The 17,012-nt window shown below is 41.3% G+C and overlaps 2 protein-coding genes across 2 annotated transcripts in view; both read right to left on the bottom strand.

Annotated features, from left to right (window-relative positions):
- LOC105906660 (transcription factor Sox-19a-like) overlaps positions 1–2,445 on the bottom strand; it is a 2,733-nt gene extending 288 nt beyond the window's left edge. Inside the window, exons 1-2 of the mRNA XM_012834845.3 lie at positions 1,543–2,445; positions 1–946 (exon numbers count right to left, since the gene is read on the bottom strand). The exon at positions 1–946 is cut by the window's left edge and continues 288 nt beyond it. Coding sequence (XP_012690299.1) covers positions 700–946; positions 1,543–2,162 — 867 coding nt within the window. The 5' untranslated portion in view covers positions 2,163–2,445 and the 3' untranslated portion in view covers positions 1–699. The remainder of the gene's footprint in view (positions 947–1,542) is intronic.
- Positions 2,446–10,534: 8,089 nt separating this feature from the next.
- Positions 10,535–15,775, bottom strand: plscr3a (phospholipid scramblase 3a). Its single transcript, XM_031572556.2, has 7 exons — positions 15,670–15,775; positions 13,862–13,958; positions 13,377–13,419; positions 12,996–13,216; positions 12,069–12,230; positions 11,725–11,883; positions 10,535–11,117 (listed from the first exon to the last, which is right to left on the bottom strand). Exons 2-7 carry the CDS (start codon positions 13,910–13,912, stop codon positions 11,058–11,060), a joined length of 696 nt encoding a protein of 231 aa, XP_031428416.1. The 5' UTR covers positions 13,913–13,958; positions 15,670–15,775; the 3' UTR covers positions 10,535–11,057.
- Positions 15,776–17,012: the final 1,237 nt, after the last annotated feature.

Genomic DNA, 17,012 nt, shown 5'->3' with positions numbered 1-17,012 from the left:
ACTGACAGGATCCAACAAACACATTGCAATACAAGTAAATAAACTTGATTCAGTAATTCTGTATCTCAATCTCATTGAATTCCCACCTAATAACAGTCTACATATAAACAATAATTCCCCCTGAAGAACTTTCCTCAATCCTCAATCAAAGTTCCTCACTACCGAGGATGACTGGGAGCGTTCCCCACTATTTCTCTATCTTAGAGAGAGAGAGAGACAAAATATGGAAATCTCCTCGGTCACAATTCACATTACTCAAAACATTAATCAAAACTATTTGGGAATGTGATGGTGAGTGAACACAGCTTCTTTTCAGCAACTAAGAATAACAACATTCTTAGCTATGCCATCCAATATACAGTATCAGGTCGAGTCACCTGTAAGGACTAACAGTGACTTTGTCAGAATGACATAAAACTATCATAACACACATGGATAAAACATCCACAGCATTTGGGGCCTAACATCACAGCCTTGCAGCACACACTTCTCTTTTGTCTTACAGTGACAACAAAGGCGTGCGTGCTTGTTTTCCAAAGCTGCCCGAAGGCGGAAACCGACCACCGGTTTTTCTCAGGCCCTGACCGAGACAGGAAAGCACCTCATCAGAAACCACATGACAAATCACAGTCACATGACCAGTCCGTGCTGTGGAGGCCTCTCATTTTGGGGAGAGGATACCTGCGATCGCCTCGAGGGTCAGATGTGGGTGAGGGGTGCCGTTCCTCCCACGTAGTGTTGCTGCATGTTGGCATAGCCCCTCTGGACGGCTGTGTCACTGGTGTCCCCGTTTGGGATATACATGCTGATCATGTCCCTCAAGTCCCCTTGAAGGGGCCCCCGCTGGTGGTTTGGGGCCCCAGTTGGGGAATGTGACACTGGGTCAGCCTTCACCATAGGCATCACTGGACTGTGCTGCTGGGGACTGCTGCCATAGGACATTGGGCTGGGGAAGACAAAGGAGAGACAACTGTTATTCAAAATTCACACATATTTAGTGGAGTGGAGTATTAAATTACACACTAAGTTGCACTAGTTGTGGTTCTGTGGTGAGCCAGTAAGCATGGCTAAACACAGTAAATGTGGATATGAATCTCCCTGCGCTTCCATCTTGAATCTCGCCTGGCTTGTGAATTAGAATGTAACCTTTGCTGGAAACTGACCTATAAGCTGTAAACTAAGATTTACAAAATGTCCAACTTTACTGTTCAGGGAATGATGATTAAGTAGTTTTTTAGGTGTCTGGTCCCTTATATTATAAAAAAAAATGTCTGCATCCATGTAAACCCTGTCTGCCTCACTAAAACACTCATATCCAAAGTTTTTTTTAAGTGTTTCTTTACATCTACAGAAACAACAGTTGTGTTCAAAAAAGTTATAGGGACAGCAATGTAGTGATATAACTTTAGAGCTATTGAATTAACATTTTGAATGATTTAGTCATATGATATTTGTAATTGTTAACTTTAAATCACACTTGCCCTTTCGGTTATCTCAGTTCTGCTTAAGATGATAATGCAATGAGGCCTGAAAGAAAATTACCTGTAGGAGTTGGAGTTCATGTAGGATTGAGCAGTAGTCATCGCCGAGGGATACTGTAAGGCTGAGAGGTCATAGCGATAAGGCTGCTGGCTGTACCCAAGCGCATCGCTCTGCATACCTGCGTACCCGCCCGCGTGCCCCCAGCCATAGCTGTCCATCCTGGGACTCCCACCGGGGCCTTGGACCGCAGCTGCGGCCAGCAGGTTGCCGGCCGACATGGGGTACTTGGCGGCGGGGTGGTCCTTCTTCAGCACGGGCTTGGTCTTGCGGCGAGGTTTGTACTTGTAGTCGGGGTAATCCTTCATGTGCATCGCACGCAGACGCTTGGCCTCGTCGATGAACGGCCTCTTCTCGGCGTCCGTCAGTTGCTTCCACTCGACTCCCAGCCGCTTGCTGATCTCGGAGTTGTGCATCTTGGGGTTCTCCTGGGCCATCTTCCGCCTCTGACCCCGGGACCAGACCATGAAGGCGTTCATGGGCCGCTTGATTTTGTCCATGGGGTCAACGATGGCCTGGTTGGCCGCCGCCTGTTTGCTGGCCCCGTGCATGGGCCCGTTCACAGGTGGCATCCCTTGGCCACTCTGGTGGGATTTCAGGTCGTGTTCCATCATGCTGTACATGGCTACCTTTAAAAGAGAAGGCAATGTCTTCCAACTCCAAACTAAGATAGACAAATGTTTCAACTGCAAGCCCGGAAGATCTGTATAACTCTAGTCTTGTACACTAACTACTCTGAGAAAACTCTTTATCTACCATACATCCTGAATTTAGCTGATGAGTTAAAGTTAATCCTCCACACAGTTTGCTCTAAGTTAACACAACGCCTCAGCAGCCAGATTCTCACTGCCAACTCTTCTCAAAGGTGCTTGGATTTTAGTGTGTCATCACAGACCCGTCCGCTCCTAACTGCCTCCTTGCCAGCAAGTTCATTTGCATGACTAAAGAAGGGGTGCGGTGAATTAGAAAGCCCTTCAGCGAATCAGAGGGCCTAGGGTGGGAGGGGGACAAAGTTTCCGTCCCTTGTAAATAAGCAAATTTAGACCAAACATACACTTAACAAAACTGTCATTATAAAATTGTTTATCATTTTAAACTCTTTATATCCCCTAAACGTCATCAAGACCCAAACTCTAATTAACATCAAAGCTGAGGTCAGGTAGATTTGTGTATTTTTATGAAATAAAACTATCCTTAAGTCAATTCTAACATTAAGATGTCTCCCTCTTTTGGAACAAGGGGGGGGGTTTAACTAGATATACGATACAGATAGAGATTAACTAGATATAAGATACAGTTGTGAGTTGCAAGAAGTTAGTTACAAACCAGTGACAAACTGATATGCACAGTGACGTGACATGACACACAAATATCATTACACTCAAAGAGATGCCTAAATAAAAACCAGAGCTGGTATAGGTTATAATAGCTGCTATGGATAGCTATTTATTTTATGCTAGATACAATTTTTCTGTAATGTCAACTGTTGTTCAAGTTACCACGATAAACAAAAGCCTCACAGAGCCCCAACATGGTGTGTTTGTGTCTGTGCGTGTGTGTCTGTGTGTGCATGTGTGTGTGTGTGTGTCTCTGTCACTTGTAAAGAACACAGGTTCAATCACTTGGAATATGTTTATTTGTTTTTAATTGGGTTTCATGGGCAAACGCAAGTCATCTGGTCAGCCATACTAAAGCCATAATAAAAGTTAGCCCATTACTATTCATATATAAGACTTGACAGAATAGAGAGGGGGGGGCGGGGGGGACGGGTTTAAAGAGGAAAAACATAAGACGCAAGTCCACAGAGAAAGAGGCTGCATGTTGTGGTGGGTGAGAGTGGCGTCCTCTCCCTCCCCCTGAGCTCTGCTACTGTAATGAGCGCAGGTGTGAACAGCCCCTCCTTAGCACCCAGTCGAGTGAGACCCATTAGTATCTATGGCCGTCACTTCACACGTCCATTGTGGCAAAGGTGTCTGCATGCACAGCAAGCAGAGGCAACGGCCCAACGCCCAATCCGTGAGCCCAGCCCTCCCGGTGAGCCCAGCCAGCATCTCCATATTTTAAAGCAGCCCTTTTTACACAATACTTTGGCAGCACTGGCACTGGCTGTATTAAACTATACAATCTGAATGAGTCTTAAGGACACCTCGCGCTCATTACAGGCTGGGCAGGAGTGAAAGATGAGGCATGTTTAGAGTCTTAGCTAACATGACACAGAGAAAAATCAAATAAGCCCTTCACTAACACTGGGGCTACTCTCGGAGGATTAGACATGGTTTTAACAAAATAGTGCCCAAGTAAGTGTCTGGCATTGGTGCCTACGAAAGTCTTTCGGGGGGGGGTGACATTTTCCAGGCCAGTGTTTTGAGAAGGCTAAAGATATGCAGCTATACAAATTAAAAATCACTAATTTAATTCAACAAGAGTATGTGGAACATAGTACCATGGGGTATCATACTACCACATTTATAAGAAATCCATAATATTAAGGGGAGAAACATAAATTGCTGAAATCTAGAAACATTTTGATTTCTTCAAATTCAGCAATGACTTATACTGTCCTGTATCAGACAAATAGGTTCAAATCAAAGGACGAATCTGTATTTCATAAAGGCTTTATTAGAAATGAGTGAGGGGAACACTGATCTGAAGTCAGCAGACCCATCTAAAGGTCATGCATTAGTTGTAAGAATAACATTACAGTTCGACTGTACTGTGTCAATATTGGCTCATTCCTCAGTGTGACTCATTGTTACACACTTATTATGCAATTAACCTTAGTTCGTATAGGGCCTGAATATGGAGTGTGCCATTGCTATTGTGTATGGGTCATTCTCATGTATGGGATCAGTCTCATTATGAGCAAAAGCTAAAGAATAAAGAGAGGAAACACATTGATGTCTCCTGGCGTTGTGTCGACAATCAAATCAAAATTTAAGTGGGGCCGCTGAGTAAAGGGAGAAAGAGGACTGAGTATGAAAGAGCCCCACATCATAGCCATAAGAGACAAGCGGATTGAGAATGACAGATTGGATGGTGGGGAGAAAAGAAAAGGAAAATGAAGTGAGGAGGTTGGAGGAATATAAAGCACGATGAACAGAGGGAGGGGAAGAGATGGAGGAGAGTTGAGAGAGAGCAAAAAAAAAAACAGGGAGAAAGAGCGAACGAACGAGCGAGCGAGCGAGGGAGAGAGGGAGAGAGGGAGGGAGGGAGGGGGGAAACCGAGCGGGAGAGAGAGAGAGAGAGAGAGGTGGGGGGTTGTTGGTTGGAGAGGAGAAAGTTCTTAAGCTTTTCAATGACAAGTAGATTGAAAGCCCCTCTATTCAGTCCTGCTCTGGCCGCTCTTCTCATGTAAATGGGTCCTGGTCTCTCCCAGCCATCCATCACTGGCTTGAGCGTCGCAGGCAGGCCCTTTACGAGCCCCCCAACCCCCCCACCCCCACCCCCGGTAGCACAATCACCCTGCCACGCAAACTGAGCTGCTGCAGGAGGCTGGGGGCAGGGGGCTATGCAGGGGGAGAGCGCTGGGAGGTGGGGGGAGGTGGAATGGCTCCGATGAGGAAGCGAGCAAAGTTTTGGGCCACCTACATGGTGGCGAGAAAAACCGGGAATTGAAAAAAAAAAATGCCACAAATGAAAGAGGAGAATCAGCACCAAACCGATTAGAACGGTTGATTTCTGTGGTAAGGCCAAGGATGGAATGAGCACGGGCGACGACAGGGCGGGATGGTCACCGGAAAAGAATCCCAAAAGGAAATGCGATGATGTATAAGGAGAGGACTTCCCCTATGTTTTACCATGACAAACAGAAAAGAAAATTCTTGCTACTTTGAAAGATGACAAGAGGATAGGCATTTCCCCTCCAGACACTCGCACTCGGTTCTAAAACCTGGCCCTTGCAATAACAATGTCATCTTGACCGGAGCTCCATCTTTCACACAATCATTTCAAATAGTTAAACTCACATTCTGCCAAACTTACTTCCGTACACAAAGCAAACCTCTGATATATTGCTGACCAGTTTTGTGGCAGTTCAGTAGCCAATAGTCATACAGTTCGGAGAAGATCTGTGTGCAATATTGTGTGCATTACATTATGATTAGTTTTACTGTGGCACCACTTTTTTGGCACTGGTTTTGAGCCATTGATAATGGTTATACTGTTATCTTCCAGCACGCCTATATAAAGAAAAATCTGTTTTCATTGTGTGCTGAATGGTGTGCTGGTTCGCTTGTTAATCTTGTTTATTGCCAGGGTAAATATGTTCAGTTAAATATAAATATAAAAAATTCAGTTAAGTAAATAAGCCATTTCTGATGGTAATACTTTTAGATATCAGGGGTTTTAGCAGACTTACTTAAAAATAAATTATTTTTCCTTTTGTACTGAATTCAGGCTCACTTGTTGATCTTGTGCATTGCCAGAGAAAGTATATTCATTTAAACATTGAAAATCCAGTTCAGTAAATTATCCATTGATAATGGTTATATTTATACTTAATCTTATCAAATTATTACATATCAGGGCCTCCAGCACGCCTACGTAAGAGAAAATATGTTTTCATTGTGCTTTGAATTGTGCACCTGTACACTTGTTAATCTTATTCATTGCCAGCGTGAATATATTCATTTAAATGTTAGAAATTCCAAACAATAAAAAGGTGATAAACAAATGTAGTTATAGGACTGCAGAGCTGATGATGTAGGCACGAGGTCAAGTCAATCCCCTTGGTTGCATGTCAACAGACTTCTACAGAAAGTTACGCTGAAACATTCAGTCAGACAGAACTGGCGGTCCACCTTGTGGCCACACATAGAAATTCAACAGAGGATTATTGGATGAGTCAGCCTAGTAGGCTACATAGTTAGGTCAAGAAATGCATGAGGTCTATTTCAAACCTTCCTTCAGCAATTTGTAGGTTAAATTTGAATGTTTCAGTTTAAAAGTGCTTTGTCTGATGAGGGCACTGCTGTTTTTACTGAAGGTAATTACAGCCTAATATCATGACAAAGCAGGTCACATGTGATCTTGACCCTGGCTACGTTCAGGGTGCCATAGACTCAGATTCAGGTATTTTATCTCAAAATAGTCTGCTGTTTCATTATAGAAAAGTGATATCAGTGCAAAACAGTGATTCTACACAGTGAGTTTCAGACACCTGTTAAGGTTGCAATGCCCAAATGTGTTGGGAGATATAGATGGTACTGCAGCTTCACTTCACCACAGGGCTCAAATACTTAAACCTATTAAACCTCCAAAATCTCCCCAATTAAGTTATGAAGGGCGTACAAAATTGTTGTGAAATCACAGGGATGTAATTCCGTGTTTACTTTTATTATAATTCGGTATCATTTCTAGAAGAATATATATTCCTTGTAACAGGACACTCATTTATGTAGGCTGATTGTAGGTGAACAGTCTTTTTAAAAAGGCAATTTTACCAAGCGAAATATACTTTTGAAAACAAATTATTACCTGGGATACATTTGCCATTCAGACTAACATGTGAGGCTCAAAAGCAGAAGTGCACCTAAAGAAACACACTCTCACTCACGAGACTGGCCATCATGGCTTAATGGGCTGTGTGCTAGTTGTGAGAACAGGGGGAGAGCAGAGAACAGCCCCAGTATATCTACCAGACATCTACATTCCCCCTGAGCACAGATGGTCACTCAGGAGACAGGGAGTTCTGGGGAGAGTGGCTGCACATTAGTGAAAAAGGAACTGTAACCATCACCCATTGTTTAATTTTGTTTGCCTGATTGGCATGTCCAAAGTAAAAGTAGCACTGTTGGAAATGTAATATAGTTCACTGTATCATCCAAAACCAAGTATTTGATATTGTACTCTTATCTAATATCTCCATGAATGAATTCCACAGAATATCATTCTTTACAATCCATTTTTGCATCCATTTTTCTATAGTGCTTTAACAAAACACAAGAAACAGTAGTGCCAGTGAGGGTTTTTTAGGACAAACAATTGCAGGCATCATGTGATTTGGCTGCAGGTCTTTTATTTCGGATACAGGGAGGAAACACATACTGAGCAGGGAAAATGGAAGACAGACAAATACACTGACATTAGACAATAACATTAAACAAATACGGGGCTAAACTCGGGCATTAAATGCCACGTGAGAAAGACAGCACAGATCATAATATTCACACACGCTAACATTGGATACAAAAGGGAGGCATGAAACATACAACTCTAATTGAGAACATTTCCCCATTCTGTAACAACTCTTTTATCGTATAGCATGCTGGGATGACTCAGAGGGCCCTAATTTGAAAGCGCAACAAGCACCGCAAACAGGTTTCAGACGCATCAGCAACCCCGCAGTGAGAATAGGCGGGGATACCTATATTTGCGAATTTCACTCACACGAAGCAGAGCACAATCAAGCTCAAATGGGTTGAGTAGTGAATGTGGCAATGAATTCATTCGTTATCAGCCAATCGCGATTATTTGATCGTACCGTATTAGCTTTCACACAGACCTCAGTAAAACACGAGAGCAGCCGAAGTTTCTTGTGTGGGAGCTCTGCCCTACATCAGCAAGTTTCATGGGAAAAGGTGTTGCTTTGAAGGAGCTCATTTACACATGGAACTCCCACGTCAGTGCGCGGACACAGCCCAGCATTGCACTTACCCACCCATGTTTGCGCTTAGCTTTAGATCATTCGCATGTACTTTGGCCCAGAGTCAATGTGGAAACGTCACCAATCCCGTGTACATTACACAGCCCCCGCCTAGCAGGACAGTTGTCCCCAACAACCCAAGTATTTAGCACAAACTCCCGCAATAGTCAGCTCATGCACCTGCCGTTCACGCAGGTTGTAGAAGTAGTCCAAGCCAGGCCCAACCCCCACCTCTGGCTCTGTGGGAGGCCCGAACACTAAAACCACAGGAGTCCGGAGCTCGGATCCGAACATGTAGGGGGTGCATTTCGTGGACTCTTGAACTGCCGTCCAGTACACCCACAGGACCAGGCGCAGATGTTAGTCCCAGTCATCTCCTCATGGGGTGCTCCTGGGTGCCCCATGGTAACGTCAGTGGCTGGTCCTCGCAGCTGCCTCCCCCGTCCACACTAGACATGCTGTTGCAGGGATAAGAGAAAATTGCAACCCGCAATTGCGGATAATCCTTGAATTCGCCTGAATTTGTGAAAACGCAAGATAACAAAATGGAGTAAAATAATTTGGTTTCTGTACTATAAATCATGTCTTGAAACACAAAATAGATAGGATTCTAGCTACTAGCCTAGATGCTCAGGCATGTTGTATTTTCTTTTGTTACTTTTGTAAGCTAAGGTTACAGGTAATTCTAAATATGCATATGTTTCACTTCAAGTCAGCCAAAACTTTGCTAACCATTTTAAACTAGTTAGATATTATCTAGCGAGAATCATCCAGCCTCTAACCAACCTAACTAATAAAGACTTTGAATTCAGTTTTTGCTAAATAGTGAAGTTATTATGTTTACAGATGACAGAGTACATGAAGATGACGACCAACTGTACAACTCCACCGAAAAAGAATGGGAAAGTTAGTGAAATAATGATTAAAACACTCTCGGCAGTGAAGTATTTAGCTAAGATGACCATAAAACAAGCTATCCGGCCAAGGCGTGAAGTCTGATATTATTGTTGGTTTTGCTCTGGGTTGATTCACAAAGCATTTTATTTTACCATTAAGAGTTCTAAAGTCACACTAAAAGTTTATAACGAAAAGTGTTCTGCTAAATCCTATTCACAAAGCTGCTGAGATCAACTTTCACTAAGGAAAAGCCAGAACTCCTAAACTATTAAAAAAAAGACTTTGGTGATTGATTGATGAGTGACAGGTCACTGCCGATGCGTAGGCATGCACTTCATAGCCCACCGCAAAGAATGACGAATAAATATGAAGGTTTCAGATTAAATAATAACCTAATGTACCCACAGAGCATCTTTGAACAGTTTGCACAAAATGCATCGGTATTGTAGCGTCGTTGAACTTTTTCCCAAGGATGGAGACAGCGGAGGATGGGGGTAGATGGTTCAAGATGTGTTGCCTATTTAATTACAACCTACAAGGAACTCGCAGTATGAAGTGTCTTTCTGATGAAAACAACAAACCCCTGAAAGCTTCTATGAATAAACTCCACGAAAAATAACTAAATACACCCGCTCGAAGATTAACACGTTTCACTGTCAATTTACTCTTCTTAGCTCTGATAAGAATTAACTATGTATTTCCCAATTCCCAAACTGACGAAAAATGGCAGTTTCTATCATCCCATGTCGCAATGTTTTGGAATGCAAATGCGGAATCACTTGAAATCAATCTCAGTCACGAGGGAATACATGTGGCGGTTGTAAGGGATGAAATGACACCAATCAACCGAAATGACACCTTTATTGCAATTGAATTCAATTAAATGTAACATTTTCTATTGTAGAATTAAACTAGCTTCAACTAGTCTACACAAGTGTGTCATCATAGTAGCGCTGAGGCCTATCTACCCTCTGTTGGACTCTTGTTTTCCTGTTGTGTGACTGCTCTGCCTCTTGGAATGTCTGGGAATATGCCAATCGGTTAAACAGAACTAGATAGGTCAGTCATTGATAGGGGGGTGGGGTAACGGGGGTGAGGTCTAAGGCGTTGGTTTAATTGTATTCTAGTGCAACTAAATGGTCCCAAAATAGCATACTGAAGTAACATTAGTGTATTTCATTTGTGTAGAATTTTAATAAAATATACTGTAACTTAACTAGACTTAAGTTCAAATAAGTTGCTCCAAAATAGTACATTTAGTACCCACTGATATTCAATACAAATATGGACATTTGTTTTAGAAAAAGTCAATTTCTCTGAAATGCACTTTAATACACTTTTTTCTATACGAGCGAACATTGTTAGAAGACACCATTAAAACACGTTATGGCCATGGTGTTCATATTTGTTGCTTTTAATGGTCGCGGAGACCTAGTAGCCAAGCATCCAGTTGTGTGTGTGAAAAATAAAACACTGTTTAATGCTTTGGTATAGGCTTTTACAAAATATACAGTTATGACCATTTCTGAGGAGTATTTAAACAAATAAGTATTGTTTCTAGAACTATAATAACTATTAGGTTATAATCAGACAACAAAGTAAGCGATTGCATTTTTAGGTCTAACTCTGAAACAGTATTTGACTTGCAATAAAAGATTGAAATGGTATCATAAAGACGGACTTTAACCACTTTCCCAGTTGTTATGTTATCATCAACATTGATTAGCTGATATGAACGGCTTACCAGTGAAAAAAGTCATCGGTAAAGAGGCCAGTCAAATATACAAGCATTACTCATTAGATCTACCAATATTTTACAAACTGGTACGTAATTTGTTCAGACCTTGATAAAAAAAACATCAAAACAAAGTTTTACTTATTAAATATGAATACCAAAGAAATTATAAACTTGAATCATATATTTTGGCAACAACATTTTCACCAGTGCACAACAAATGAGGGTTTCTTCTGTGTGGCTTCACCCAAAGACACTGCATCGGTTTCCACTGTCCCCCGTCTTCTCGAAAAACATAAAATCCTTTCAAGACAAGAGAGAACATTGACCATCACTGACAGATAAAACCATCCGTTTTAATAGATACAACCAAATGTCTCAGAATTATTGGTAAATGCACATACCATGATCCATGAAGACTCACCAGTTTATAATTTTGAGTTTTGCACAAATCACAAAATTCCTAATTTAAGTTGGCATTGCGCTATGATTTGTAGAATTGTATTTTTGCAAATATATCCTTTTTAATTTGTAAACATACTTGTGCATTTGCTGTGAAATGTCATTTGTAAATTTGTAATTGTCATGGTACACGCCGTTACAAATATTGTTTCTCTCCATACAACCATATACTTTTTATTCTATTAATATTTGATGGTCCTGACATAAATATGATCCCTGTGATGGCTAATTGACATCAGCGATTAGGTGAAGACAGGTGGGTTATACAATTGATGTAATTAAGAGAATTATCAATTCAGAGTGCAATTCATTTTTGAACTGAATCCGTGAAATATGACTTCATTTCACCACCACTACCAGCATGTTTCCTCAAAACATCATTTTAAAAGTTTTGTATATCTATTTCTCAACTCTAAGAAAAACAGGAGATCAAGTTACAGGCACTTACGATTAGAAAACAGGCCCCAAGCAACACGGCCTTCACCTTCACGTCCAGGTCGATGGGAAACTCGATTCCAAAGTTATCTGTGTCAGTGAAGAGCTCCTTCACCACGCCACTCCATTGCTTAGTGATTCTCCCAATGGTTTGATCATCCTTACCTTTGAGCTACAATGATGAGAGAATATCAGAAACATGCACATATATTAACGTGTGATGGCCACTCTGAAGAACCAACTTGTTGATGTAATGTAATCTCACACAGAAAAATAGTGCATAACAGATGAGGACATAACGTTTATGACTATAATATGGTAAATGTATTCTCTGTACCATTTTTGACTCCAACGTACCACAAAGTCTACATCCCCACAGCAGCTAACAGCACAGCATGGCCCCTCTATTTTCAGCAGATTTTCCTTTGAGGCTCCCAAGATCGATAACTTGGGTAAGAAGGGGTGCCACTGCTGGACCACATAGCCAATGGTAACTCCTGGTGGCGACTGAACCTCCATCTTGATGTTAGGAGAAAATGATTATGTGTGGACGAAAATGCTGTCTCTGCTTATTGCAAATGAATGAATGTATATTACAAAAATGCATATATGAGGTGGTTCGAATTGCATGATAAAACATTATAGGTTAATTAGCAACTAGAAAAAAACTTTAATTCTCTAATTACACTGCCCGGTATAGTATTATTATGACAATGTCATCATACTCCAGTATCTTAACTGGTAGCGCAAGGTTCTCACATTGCTATGCTTTACTGGGTGCAACAAGGTGCTAAAATGGGTTTGATACCCAGAGAGTACAAATACTGATGGAAGGTAAAATGTACTGTTCATCTGTACTACACTTGGAGGTAGATGATTGTTACGGCCACATGTGTTCTGTGTTCTTTGTTTACCCCCGAACAGGTTGTGCTACCCCTGACTGCTGGATGAGATGCACCTGGCCAGGTGATTAAGCAGCAGTTAAAGACTCCAGTTTCCTGCTGCAGAGGAGGCTTCTAGCTTGGGGACTGCTGGTCTTGCTGCCTCAGCCTGGGATTTTGTTGTGTAGTTATGTTTTGATATGGTTGTCTTGTAGTTGTTGTGTTTTTGTTTACATTAATAAATCCCATGGATTTGGTGCTTTTTAAAAAGGTGTTTCCAGTAGTTAATTTGGGTCAGTGGTGGAGGGTTGTTCGCCCCATAGGGCCTGCCAAAGGTTGGGGCGGAACAATGATACAAGACGTCTTGGATAAACGCAAAATGAATAAATGTGTCATGACCCACCTCTTGAAGACAGCAGGGGCAGCAGCAGGAAGTACACCGGAGGGGTTTGACCAAACGAATGACTTCCTGCTCATTGTGATCTTTGATCTGAAGGTCAAAGTTTCGCAGCGGGCCACAGCAGTTCCTGGTGCAGCAGTTACTGTCCTCCTTCGCACTGTAGATCTTCTGGCCCAAGCTGTTCTTGATCTCATACCTGTTTTTGGTCTCAAAGCCGATCAAAGCTGGAGAAGCCAAAAATGTGTTGATAGTTGATACAGTCACAATAAAAAGAGAAACAGACACGCAGCAAATACAGCATGGTGATATATAAATAAATACATAATATATATATGTTTATATATATATATTTAATGTTACAAAAGGCCAGAGGAAAGTACACACCCTCCAAGAGCTCCACTTGCTGGTGTATCAAGATCTGGTCAATCTGTAACAGAAACTCTAGTAAAACTGTGTGTACATATCTTAGTCATAATTCACTCGGAAACAGGAGGTGTGTTAGGAGTAGATAGTCTTGTACTAGGGCCTCTTGTCAAACAATATACAAGGAGAGTCTTGATTGCTATCTGATTAGACAGTCGCTCAAATATGGTCACCCGATTCTAGTGCTTCTCAAGATGAGTATTTGGGAACTCAGCTGGTCAGTTAGGATTCCTCATCAATATTTGTGAACCACACCAGTAGGACTCCCTAGTAATACATTATCATACCACAGTAGTAAGACTCCCTAGTAATACATTATCATACCACAGTAGTAAGACTCCCTAGTAATACATTATCATACCACAGTAGCAATCCATACACTGCCACAGTCCCCATGGGAAGTGGAGTAAGATTTTCCATAGTGATAGACTGGCAAACACACTCACCTGTACAAGATACTCTAGGCCTGGGGGTACTCCTACTGGGCTGTAATCCATGTTTAGTTCTGGAAATTGTACAGATTGATCTGTGATGGCAATGAACCTACAACACGCAGGGAAAGGAAGATTATGTTATTATGCAAATGAAAAACAAATGCATGCAAATAATGAATGGGTGGATATGGAAACATGTCATTAGGGAGAGCCGGGTTCTCACAATGGAGATTTCTCCAAAACTAGGGGCTCAATCTCAAAACTACATTGTGCGACACAAACCCAAGAGTCAACATTTTGCTTATCTTTAGTCAGGGTCACCTGAACCTGAACATAGCTCAATTTACCTTTAGTCAGGGTCACCTGAACCTGAGCATAGCACAATATACCTTTAGTCAGGGTCACCTGAACATAGCACAATTTTCCCACTTTTTTCCCATCCAAAGTAAAGCTCTGGCATACCATATTTCATGTGATAAAACTTTTTTGACAATTTACATTTTCAACTTTTCTGTGATAAGAGGTGTTTGTAGCATGTGTTTTTTTAATCATTTGTCTACAGTCTGAGAATGAACTAGCCTTGAGATTTAGCCCTAATTAAGTAATAGTTAGTTTGTTGACTACTCAGTGCTCTGGCAGGTTTCCTCCCCTGAATTGGAAATGCAACTGGTAGGGAACATCACTGGGTCAGCGGACATTTACTTTGGTTTATTGCACAGTGGTGCAGCATTTAAAAATCCCTCCTATGTGGGCAGGGAAAGAAAAGGCCAGTGCAGAAAGGGAAGAGAGTCTCCAAGTTGAGTTTAGGAAAGAAAAGGAGGACAACAAAGAATCACGTTAAATATTTCATTATAATAAACATACAAACGACTCATCATCAGATGAGAACAAGGGTTTCTGCCTTGTCTGTGTAGAACTATTTTTAAACAGCCGGCCAAAGGAGGCTTGGGTTCACTGTGTGAGAAGCAGCAAATGGACCACGGTGGTAGGCCACTTCACGAGAGGCCATTTATGTTTGGCCAGAACTTTGACTTTGAATAATGCTGGCAGATCCCAGGTCTCTTGTCTTAGATTTAGTCTGCCATCATTATTTTTACTGAAGGGCATCATTTGGCATAGTTGTTTAGAAATGGTTGATTACTTTTATGTTTACTTAAAGTGTTGAGTTCAGTTTCGGATATAAATAAAAGGAGAATCCGCGTTCACAATTAATCATGTGTTCTTATTGGCTTAATAATCCAACGTGACAATTTACCCATTTATGGGGCAAGTTGCCACAAGTGCACCGTCAAGGTAATGTATTACAATTTTACACGACATCATGGAATATAACATGATAGCACAACGTATACGAAACATGTGCCCAAGACTTGGGTCTTTCATTTGGTAAATCATTTTCAGCATTATGATGTATCGTTTGCAGTCATTGTGAGAAAAACAGTGTAACAACATGCCCTGCTCTCCCCTCATCACACTAGCCAGGCCCATGGAGGCAAACGACTGCGGTAGCTTCAATTGAAAGTTCTTTTGAAGGTTCAATTGAGGTTCTCCATGGGAAAAATACCCCAGAAGGATGGTCTGAGCAGGTACTATCAACTCCGCTTTACAGCTACACCCAAGGAGTGAATCATTAATCAGACATACAAATTAGGCTGGTTGTGTGAGCAAAGTTCTTTAAAAAAAACATTTGCTGAGGTTAGGTTTTCTACAATTTTAAAGAGATTTCTTAATCTTAAAGTAAACTTGAATACAGGACACCCATGACACATTTACACCCATCAGGCGTACAATACATGAAATACAATGTTTGGATTACTTACTTGTACTGGAAAACACCCGCCGGGAGTTAGTGAAGTGTTCTCTTCACGATGTTTGACTAAAGTACAAAACAGCAGATGGCTCATAAAACTGTGGGCTGGCTTCACTGCGCATGCTCCGGTGCCCTTAGAGGTGTGGGCTTAAGTAAAGTAGCCTGTCTTTTCATTATCGGAAGGGAGTGAGAGTTGAGGGTTAAAGAGCTATAGGAGGAATGATCCAAAGACTGAAATAAACCTGAGTAATACCAGTAAAGGCAAAAACATACTTAGTCAGGAGTGTCGTGTCATATTTTAACTCAAAGAAGAGTGAGCCCGAAGACAGTGCCGCTACACGGTGCCACCTGACAACACTGAACTTATCTCCATACAACACTGAACACTGAATTTATCTCCATATAACACTGAACACTGAACTTATCTCCATATAACACTGAACACTGAACTTATCTCCATACAACACTGAACACTGAACTTATCTCCATACAACACTGAACACTGAACTTATCTCCATACAACACTGAACACTGAACTTATCTCCATACAACACTGAACACTGAACTTATCTCCATACAACACTGAACACTGAACTTATCTCCATACAACACTGAACACTGAACTTATCTCCATACAACACTGAACACTGAACTTATCTCCATACAACACTGAACACTGAACTTATCTCCATACAACACTGAACACTGAACTTATCTCCATACAACACTGAACACTGAACTTATCTCCATATAACACTGAACACTGAACTTATCTCCATACAACACTGAACACTGAATTTATATTCATACCATATAGCACTGAACAAAGTCACTGAACACAGAATGACAGAACAGATTTTCAGGTATTAGTGGAAAAGCAAGGTGACCATAAGGAAGAATATTTGAGTTTACGATCCAGAACTGAAGAACTATGAATATAAATGAAACTAAACAGTTTATATAAAACTAAACAGTTTAGCACAGTTTGAAACTTCATACCATGCAGACAGGACCATATGATGTGGCCACTTGCAAATTACAGCAGGTAGGATGAGTGATGTAGGCATGTCTGTTACAAAGCAGTGCTTAATGTATGCTTGCTGCCCTTAGAGTAGTAGTGAATTTCTCCTGATGTTCTAAATTATCAGTAGTTTCTATGATATTACTCTGAAACATGCTGATGTATATGTGTTGTGTAAATATTTAGATATATTTTGAAAATGCTTTGAGGGGAAGTTTGTCAATTTTGAGTTTTAGTTCTTGTGAGGTGAATGTGGCGAGTCCAATCTCTTCTCACCGGATGCATCTGTAACCTGAAACTCTGAAAACAAACAATAAAATCTGTCACTAAAG

This window comes from Clupea harengus, chromosome 8 (genome assembly GCF_900700415.2).
Source record: "Clupea harengus chromosome 8, Ch_v2.0.2, whole genome shotgun sequence".
Lineage (NCBI taxonomy): Eukaryota > Metazoa > Chordata > Actinopteri > Clupeiformes > Clupeidae > Clupea > Clupea harengus.
The sequence above is the reverse complement of the archived record's forward strand: the minus strand, read 5'-3'. Positions and strand labels throughout refer to the sequence as shown.